The sequence below is a fragment of the Boleophthalmus pectinirostris genome, unplaced genomic scaffold (genome assembly GCF_026225935.1).
Source record: "Boleophthalmus pectinirostris isolate CB_2022bp ecotype Guang Dong unplaced genomic scaffold, ASM2622593v1 HiC_scaffold_12, whole genome shotgun sequence".
NCBI lineage: Eukaryota > Metazoa > Chordata > Actinopteri > Gobiiformes > Gobiidae > Boleophthalmus > Boleophthalmus pectinirostris.
Genome location: NW_026571018.1, coordinates 40,356,385 through 40,366,587, shown reverse-complemented (window position 1 = coordinate 40,366,587; position 10,203 = coordinate 40,356,385). Strand labels below are relative to the sequence as shown.

The window sequence follows — 10,203 nt, the reverse complement described above, 5'->3', positions numbered from 1 at the left end:
AGGAGGGACGGGGGGGGCGGGGGGCGGGCGGGGGGCGTGGCGAGAGGAGGGGGGCGTGGCGAGAGGAGGGACGGGCGGGGGGCGTGGCGAGAGGGACGGGCGGGGGGGGCGAGGGGGGGCGAGACAAGGGGGCGTGGCGAGTGGAGGATTGGGCAGAGCGGCGAGTCGAGGGAAAAACTGCTTCAGCGGTTTTATGTCAGTCGCATAAATTAATTTCATAATTATTATTGTTTATCGTCTGTATTTCTTGAAAATTCTGATATCATGACCCCAGTCGGGAACACGACCCGGGAACACGACCCGGGAACACGACCCGGGAACACGACCCGGGGACGCAGCAACACAAAATTTTTTCAGACCCGAAATTCCAAAGTTCTAGTTTTGACAATAAAATTTAACACGGACATAATTTCCAGGGAATCAGCATCATGATTATTGTGATTATTATGATCTGGATATTTTGATCAACTGTTCCGACGCAAACATGAACAAGAGCTGAGCCGGCGCGGGGGCCCGGCGCGGGGCCCGGCGCGGGGGCCCGGCGCGGGGGCCCGGCGCGGGGGCCCGGCGCGGGGCCCGGCGCGGGGGCCCGGCGCGGGGGCCCGGCGCGGGTTAACTAAATGTGAAAACTTCTCCAAAATTAGACAGAATCTTTTTTAGTTATTGTTGTTTTCTGAACTGTTCTAATGAAATAAAACCTGTGCAAATGCACCAGACCCAGAGCACGAACCGATCTGTTGGGTGGTTCCGTTGGGTGGTTCTGTTGGGTGGTTCCGTTGGGTGGTTCCGTTGGGTGGTTCCGTTGGGTGGTTCCGTTGGGTGGTTCCGTTGGGTGGTTCTGTTGGGTGGTTCCGTTGGGTGTGTGGAAGAAGATCATTTGTTCCATCAGATTTTGAATTTCAAATCCTGCTGAATTTCTCACATTGAATTTTTAAACTCTGAAACAAGATGTTAAAATTATTTTTATTCAGAATTTTAGTTTCTGAAATTTTAAGTGACTTTTTCAATATGTTTCAAATAAAAAAAAATAAAATAAAATATTCAGCACAAATATTTACAAGCCTCAAATTCAATAGTTAAAATTTTTGGATCTTGGATTTTTCCTGAGAATTTTTTTAAACTGTGAATTTTGAAAAGTTCTGAATTTGAAAATGTGCAACTCAAATTCAGAAAATAAATAAATGTAATTCAAACATGTTTTTTCAGAGTCAAAAAATTCAAAGTGAGAAATTCACTGGTGTTTAAAATTCTAAATCAAATGATCTTCGACACAGATGATGATGATCGTGTCGGGAACAACAGGACCACGACCCCGGAACAAAAAACATGTTTTTGTTTTCAAACTTCAAACTTCAAAAGTTTGAGTTTTGACTAGAAAATTTTACACAAACATAATTTCCAGGGAGTCGTTATTATTATTATTATTATTATCTGAATATTTTGATAAAACTATTCCGATGCAAACCCAATGTCGGTGTGGGGGGGGCGGGGGTCGACAGGTCGGGGGTCGGGGGGCGACAGGTCGGGGGTCGGGGGGCGGGGCAGGTCGGGGGTCGGGGCAGGTCGGGGGTCGGGGGGCGACAGGTCGGGGGCGGGGCAGGTCGGGGGGCGGGGCAGGTCCACAGGGAGACGGGCGTCTGAATAAAGTTAAGCCATATAAAAATACAACAGCACAAAGGTCCTTTTTTACAAGTCCTCGATGTTGCAGACGTAGTCCACCAGGTCGGTGACGCCCAACAGGTCGTCCTCGTCCTCGTCCTCGCCCTGCGTCCCCTCGGCGCCCACGCCGTTGGGGGCCGAGGCTTTGGGCGCGTCCGCGTGCGGGGCGGGCGCCGCGCTCTTCACGGCGCTCTGTCCCGAGGTCGGAGGCGGGCCGTGGCTCGCGCCCTTCGTTCTGTCCTCCGACGCTTTTTGCGGTTTGTCCTCTTCGCTCGTTTTCTTGGCCCCGCCCTCCTCGCTCGCGTCCTTGGGTTTCTCCTCTTGGCCGGACTCGTCGGGTCGGTCTTCGTCGGTCGCCTTGTTCTGCGCGCCGTCCTCCTCGTCCTCCTTCTGCGGTTCCTCCCGTTCCTCCTCCTCTTCCTCCGAGTCGTCCGAGTCGATGCGGTTCACGCGTTTCCGGACGGGCCGGTCCTCCTCCGAAGAGTCGCTCTCGTCCGAAGACTCGTCGTCCTCTGAGGCTCGGCGCCGTTTCAGAGCCGCGCGCCGATGCTTCTGTCGGTGAACGTCGTCAGACCAGCCGCGCTTCAGCCGCCGCTCAGGGGCCTCGTCCGAAGAACCGCGCGAAAAACTCGCTAAAAACAACAACACAACAGTTAGTAGATAATACTCCCTACAACTGTACAACAACTCACCCTTATGTGACAGATAATACTCCCTACAACTGTACAACAACTCACCCTTATGTCACAGATAATACTCCCTACAACTGTACAACAACTCACCCTTATGTGACAGATAATACTCCCTGCAACTGTAAGTGTGAGGTCCGGTGTGAGTGTGAGGTCCGGTGTGAGTGTGAGGTCCGGTGTCAGTGTGAGGTCCGGTGTCAGTGTGAGGTCCGGTGAGTGTGAGGTCCGGTGTGAGTGTGAGGTCCGGTGTCAGTGTGAGGTCCGGTGTCAGTGTGAGGTCCGGTGTCAGTGTGAGGTCCGGTCTGAGTGTGAGGTCCGGTGTCAGTGTGAGGTCCGGTGTCAGTGTGAGGTCCGGTGTCAGTGTGAGGTCCGGTGTCAGTGTGAGGTCCGATCTGAGTGTGAGGTCCGGTGTGCGGAGGTCCGGTGTCAGCGCGAGGTCCGTGTGTGAGTCCGGTCTGAGTGTGAGGTCGGTGTGAGTGTCCGGTGTCAGGTGAGTGTGAGTGTCCGGTGTCAGTGTGAGGTCCGGTGTGAGTGTGAGGTCCGGTGTCAGCGTGAGGTCCGGTCTGAGTGTGAGGTCCGGTGTCAGTGTGAGGTCCGGTGTCAGTGTGAGGTCCGGTGTGAGTGTGAGGTCCGGTGTCAGTGTGAGGTCCGGTGTGAGTGTGAGGTCCGGTGTCAGTGTGAGGTCCGGTGTGAGTGTGAGGTCCGGTGTGAGTGTGAGGTCCGGTGTCGGTGTGAGGTCCGGTGTCAGTGTGAGGTCCGGTGTGAGTGTGAGGTCCGGTGTCGGTGTGAGGTCCGGTGTCGGTGTGAGGTCCGGTGTGAGGTCCGGCGCGGGACTGACCGCTGGAGTCGGAGGTGTCGTCCAGGCGGCGTCGAGGTTTGGTTTTGTCTCGGTTGTTCTCGGTCTGGGAGCCGTCGGACTCTGACGTCTCGTGGTAGTTTACGGCTCGTTTACGGCTCCGACGAGAGCGGCGCATACTCACGTCCAGATCACTACTCGAGTACTCGCTCGAGCCCTCCGTCGCTGCACCAGACACACACCAGAGACACATGTGAGATACACACGTGACACACGCCAGACGCACACCAGACGCACACACGTGACACACACCAGAGACACATGTGAGATACACACGTGACACACACAAGACGCACACCAGACGCACACCAGACGCACACCAGACACACACCAGAGACACATGTGAGATACACACGTGACACACACAAGACACAGACGCACACCAGACGCACACCAGACACACACCAGACACACACCAGACGCACACCAGACACACACGACGAGACACACATGTGAGATACACACGTGACACACACAAGACGCACACCAGACGCACACAAGACGCACACACACGATCATGAAAACAGTGAAAGTGTGATGGTTTGAATCTGCAGCGGGTTCACAGTGAGGATCACACACACACACACACACACTTTACACACACACACACACACACACACTTTACACACACACCGCACTTTTACACACAAACTTGACACACGGACCTCACTTTTACACACAAAGTGCACTTATAGACATGGACCACACTGGAGCCAGAGTGGGTGGAGCCAGAGTGGGTGGAGCCAGAGTGGGTGGAGCCGGCGGCGCGTCCTCGTTCACTCTGACCCTTTCCACACTCAAACTCAAACTCAAACGTACCCATCTCCTCTTCGTCGTCCTCGTCCGTCTCGTCCTCTTCGTCGTCGGAGTAACCTTTGGGTCTCCGCCTCCTGCGCTGGCTCTTCCTGATTGGCTGTTTGGGGTGCACTCTCCGCCTTCTGCTGCCGCCGCCGCCGCCGCTCTCGTTGTCGCTGTCGTTGGACGCGGCGTCGCTCTCCCCGGAGTTATCCGACGCCACAAACTCCTCCGACGTGCTGAAGGACACAAACCGACGTGTGAGTGATCGACTCTGCCTCCTCCTCCTCCTCCTCCTCCTCCTCCTCCTCCTCATCATCATCATCATCATCATCATCATCATCATCATCATCATCATCATCATCGTCCGTTTTTTTCAATCACCTTTAGTCTGTGTTTATATTTTCATCTCTATTTGAGCTGAGTTTTTCAATTATACAAAACAAAACTAAAGTGGTGCTGATAATACTCCCTACAACTGTACAACGTGCTCTTATGTCACAGATAATACTCCCTACAACTGTACAACGTGCTCTTATGTCACAGATAATACTCCCTACAACTGTACAACGTGCTCTTATGTCACAGATAATACTCCCTACAACTGTACAACGTGCTCTTATGTCACAGATAATACTCCCTACAACTGTACAACGTGCTCTTATGTCACAGATAATACTCCCTACAACTGTACAACGTGCTCTTATGTCACAGATAATACTCCCTACAACTGTACAACGTGCTCTTATGTCACAGATAATACTCCCTACAACTGTACAACGTGCTCTTATGTCACAATAATACTCCTACAACTGACAACGTGCTCTTATGTCAAGATACTCCCTACAACTGTACAACGTGCTCTTATGTCACAGATAATACTCCCTACAACTGTACAACGTGCTCTTATGTCACAGATAATACTCCCTACAACTGTACAACGTGCTCTTATATCACAGATAATACTCCCTACAACTGTACAACGTGCTCTTATGTCACAGATAATACTCCCTACAACTGTACAACGTGCTCTTATGTCACAGATAATACTCCCTACAACTGTACAACGTGCTCTTATGTCACAGATAATACTCCCTACAACTGTACAACGTGCTCTTATGTCACAGATAATACTCCCTACAACTGTACAACGTGCTCTTATGTCACAGATAATACTCCCTACAAGTGTAAGTCTGAGGTCCAGTGTGCGTCTGTCCGCTGTGGTGTCTTAAACCAGGGGTGTCAAACATCCGGCCCATGGACTGGATCCGGCCCTCCAACACCTTTAATGTGGCCCTCGACTGATTTTCTACTCAAATATTTGAATTAGGAGTGGGCGATATATCGATATTTTAAAGATATCGAGATATTTTTTAAACTCGATATGAATTCTGACATATCGTATATATCCATATGTTTATATTTAATTTTGATTTTTCCGCTTCGCTTGTTTACCTTCTCTCTCGTCGCCGCCGCCTCCCTGAGTTTGTTCACTCGTCACTGTCGCCCTGAACACCGAAAGTTGGTGCCAGTGAAAAGCTTCAAGCTCCACGAACCTTTTCCACCATTTACAGACAAGAACATCAGCAGAACATCCTCATGTTCCACCGAGTCGCGTCCTTTAGTCTGAAAGAAGCTGAACGAGCTGAGCTGCATGAGAAGTGCTGTTTATGCAAATGAGCCATGTGCTTAAGTTCAGTTTCTGTAAAACGTAAACACACGTGCGCAAAACTGCATTAAACACATGATTATCTCCAACGGGCTGATGAGGCTCTAGAGTCGTTGTGCTTTATATATTGTAAAGTTTATTTATGCAGAATATTTAAATGAATAATCTGCTGCAGTGTCACTTGTACAACAGTGTTTGAATCGTTGGGTTTGATGCAGTGGATTGTGGGATTAAACCTCAGATCCTGACGCTGGAACATGGATCTGTTCAAATAAGGAACATCCTGAACTTCCTCTGTTAAAACAGTTCATGGTTCTGGTCTGGAGAACAGAGTTAAGGCAAAGATGAGCTTATGTTGAGTCATTTTATTTATGAATGAAAAGAAGAAAATATGTATTATTTATTTTATTTTACAGTTAAATTATTATTTATGTAATTAGGGTTTTTGTAATCTTAAATGTTCCTGTATGAACTGTCGACCTCTTACACTTTAATAAAAAAAAAAGACCTTGTGGAATTTGGCAGATTTGTTTTTGCAGTTTTCAGTTTTAGGGGGTTATTTTTTCTTGAACATATATCCAGATATATATCGTATATCGAAATATAGCAAAATATATCGATATATATTTTTTGATCTATATCGCCCAGCCCTAATTTGAATGATATTTTCTATTAAAATTGTGTTATTTTGTGTGGTGTTTATCACAGCAGCGTCTCCAGCGTCTCTGTACGTGGCCCCTCCCACCAGAGCAGCACAAATGAAGACTTGTCTCTTTCCAAACGCTCTTAAAGGACGATGGTTTTGACTGTTGACCGTGACACCCTCATCAGAAAAATGTCCAACATGAGAAAAGTGGAGCCGAGTGCAGGATTTTACAACAAAAATGGACTTATTCTGTTTACAGACAAGTTCATGTTCAAACTTTGTGTTGAAATTGTATTTTTCTTAAAGTTTCAGGTTGTTCATAATATTATAATATTTTGTAAAAGAAAGAGTTCATCAATTAAAACAGATTTGTGTAATAGATTTGTGTTTCTCTGCACAAATATTTGAACTTGTTGTTATTTTTGGGGTTTATATGACATGAGTTTTCTGATCCGGCCCCGGAACAAAATGAGTTCGACTCTGATTTACATAACGTCGTCCTCCGTTGTAATTGACAAATTCTTCCATGTCCCGTCTCTTGTTCTTGTATTTCTTCTTTTCCGTGTTGATCTGTTTTATGTCATTTACATTTATTTTACTCTGAGACATTCATTTTATTCATGTTAAAAAGTCGTGTCCCAAATCTCCGTTTTCCCAAACACCTTTCATGTTTTGGTCAAAATCAAGTCAAATCTGTAAATATCTGTAAAAGTTTTCCTCGTCTAATCCATTTTCCCCTTTATTTTTCAAAGCTCAACACTGCCCCCTTGTGGATGAAAGAGAAACACCATGTCATGTTTTAAACCTTTGAAGAATCGCAAACTTCTACATTTCAGTCGTCTTTTTCTTTATCTCACTTTTTATCCACAGTTTTCATTTGTTCTTTTGAATTTCAATTAAGAACGAAAAACAACAACAGTTTGTTATTTCAGTTTTCCATTTTAGTGTTAAAAAAAAAAAAAACAGATTTCGGCCTCTGTTTCTAATATTTAATTTAAACTTTATTCCAAATCACACCAATCAAAACCAGTCTGGAGCCTGTTCTAATGTTGATATTTTATTTTATTTACGCCGGAAGTTCTGCTGCTTCTGTTTTGTCGTCGTGGATCAACAGTGACTTTCTAAAACGTGAAAATAAAACACGCCACTGTAAAAGAAGAAATATATTTGTCGACAAAACTGCAACGATTTTTCAGGTTCGTCCTTCAGCAGCAAAACTTCAAAAAATATCAAACTGCAAATGTAAAATTTTAGAAAACGAGACTGTTTTTTGATTGGTGTAATTTGAAATAAACTTTAAATTAAATATTGGAAATAGAAGTCGTAATTAGTTTTTTTTTGTTTGACACTAAAACAGAAAAATGAAATAAACTGTTTTTTGATTGTTTTTTGTTCTTAATTGAAATTCAGAAGGAGGAGCTGGACTCGTGTCGGGTCACGAGAGACGCTTTTTATTTTTATTTCATTTATTTCTGAAGCTGGGACAGTCCACACGTCCAGGTCGTCCCAGATAATGATGCATTTCGCAGGCCACTCGTTTTTGGCGATTCTAACCTCAGATTTTCACAGAACGTTTAGAAACAGATGAAGATGTTTTATTTTTGTTGTGTTTTCAGGTTGAGTTCAGAATCATTTTTTTGTGTCTTGAATCTGCTGCTCAAACTCGCCCAAGACTGAAACGTCAACAAGTGGAAAACAAAGAAAACCTGCAGGACTAAAGGATCTGGACCAACATGAAGAGAAGAAGAGAAACAAGAACAAGTTCATGAAAAAGTCTCATGAAGCTTCAAGAGTGTGAGGAGAACGAGTTTGGAAACCAGATTCTTCCAGTGACGTTTGACGTTTCAGATCTTTTATCTTCACAGTTTCCTTTTTCCACTTGTTGAAGTTTTTCAACTCAAAACGAAAAACACTTCCCATAAAATATTTCGTTTTTTACCAGCTCGTGTTCTCGTGTGAACAGGCCCCGAGTCGTAGTGTGTGAACAGGCCCCGAGTCGTAGTGTGTGAACAGGCCCCGAGTCGTAGTGTGTGAACAGGCCCCGAGTCGTAGTGTGTGAACAGGCCCCGAGTCGTAGTGTGTGAACAGGCCCCGAGTCGTAGTGTGTGAACAGGCCCCGAGTCGTAGTGTGTGAACAGGACCCGAGTCGTAGTGTGTGAACAGGCCCCATAGTTTGGACTCTCCTGACGTTGGCTCGTTAAACGGACCTGAGTGTTTAATGAAGCTGGCAGGTGCGTGCGACAGGCGCGTGCGACAGGCGCGTGTGACAGGCGCGTGTGACAGGCGCGTGTGACAGGCGCGTGCGACAGGTGCGTGTGACACGTGTGTGTGACATGTGCGTGCGACATGTGCGTGTGACAGGCGCGTGTGACAGTGTGTGACATGTGCGTGTGACATGTGCGTGTGACAGTGTGACAGTGTGTGTGACATGTGCGTGCGACATGTGCGTGTGACAGTGTGCGTGCGACATGTGCGTGCGTGCGACAGGTGCGTGCGACAGGTGCGTACCTGCCGCTGAGACAGAACTCCTCTTCGCTCTCTTCTTCGTCCACGGTGCTGTCAGAGTCCAGGTCGTTGAGGCGTCGTCTCTTCTTCTTCTGCCGCCCCCCGGTGGCGCGCGGGGGTTTGCCGTTCTCTTTGCCGCCCTCCTGGAGGATGGTGGACATGTCTTTGCCCCTGTGGCCCGTGATGTTGGCCATGTCTTTACCCCGACCTGCACCTGCCCAAACACAAACACAAACACCACCGGCGTCAGGCTCAGACTCTCTAACGCGCGCTAACTGGAGGCACCGCTCTGTCTGAGGCTCCGGCACACTTTAATCTGACTTTTATTTGAACCCAGTCTGACCTGAATGACCTGACTGACCTGAACCCCAACAGGTGAGAGGATCTGTGCTCTTAAACACGTCCCTCTAAAGAACATGAACAACTTTTAGTTCAGAGTCCAGACGATCCTATTTTGGACCAATCTGATCTAAACCAAGACTAAACCAGGTCTAAACCAGGTCTAAACCAGGACTAAACCAGGACTAAACCAGGTCTAAACCAGGACTAAACCAGGTCTAAACCAGGTCTAAACCAGGTCTAAACCAGGTCTAAACCAGGACTAAACCAGGACGATCACAATTTTTGACTAATCTGATCCTGCCAACAGTAAAACTCAGTGTGTCGTTCGTTCATTTGTTTTTCAATATAAAACCAAAAATAAGAAAACAAAAAAACAACAGTTTTCTTCGTTATTTGTCTCCAAAACCAAAATGAAAAAACAGAAAATGATTGATTTTTTTTTCAGTTTTCGATTTTGTGTTTAAATGAAAAATGGAAAAAAATGATAACGGACTAAACCAGGACTGAACCAAGTCCGGGACCAGACAGAAACCAGACCAGGGCTAAAACCAGGACCAGACCAGGACCAGACCAGGACCGAGACCAGGACTGAGACTGGGACCAGACCAGAACTGAAAACAGTTCAGTCCTGGTTCAGACCGTTATCAGTTTTTTTTCCATTTTTCATTTAAATACAAAATTGAAAACTCCCTGTCGTGGTGTTTCCGTGTGTCGTGTTTCCGTGTGTTCCGTGTGTCGTGTTTCCGTGTGTCGTGTGTGTGTTTCCGTGTGTCGTGTTTCCGTGTGTCGTGTTTCCGTGTGTCGTGTTTTGTGTCGTGTTCCGTGTGTCGTGTTTCCGTGTTTCCGTGTGTCGTGGTGTTTCCGTGTGTCGTGTTTTCGTGTGTCGTGTGTTCGTGTTTCCGTGTTTCGTGTTTCCGTGTTTCCGTGTGTCGTGTTTCCGTGTGTCGTGTTTCCGTGTGTCGTGTTTCCGTGTGTCGTGTTTCCGTGTGTCGTGTTCGTGTGTCGTGTTTCCGTGTGTCGTGTGTCGTGTTTCGTGTGTCGT

At 47.1% G+C, this 10,203-nt stretch overlaps 1 protein-coding gene across 1 annotated transcript in view; it reads right to left on the bottom strand.

Annotated features, from left to right (window-relative positions):
• Nucleotides 1-1,602: 1,602 nt before the first annotated feature.
• The window catches only part of LOC110172202 (remodeling and spacing factor 1-like), a 40,600-nt gene continuing 31,999 nt past the window's right edge, over nt 1,603-10,203 (bottom strand). The window contains exons 13-16 of the mRNA XM_055148960.1: nt 8,823-9,033; nt 4,024-4,238; nt 3,187-3,369; nt 1,603-2,291 (exon numbers count right to left, since the gene is read on the bottom strand). Coding sequence (XP_055004935.1) covers nt 1,687-2,291; nt 3,187-3,369; nt 4,024-4,238; nt 8,823-9,033 — 1,214 coding nt within the window. The 3' untranslated portion in view covers nt 1,603-1,686. The remainder of the gene's footprint in view (nt 2,292-3,186; nt 3,370-4,023; nt 4,239-8,822; nt 9,034-10,203) is intronic.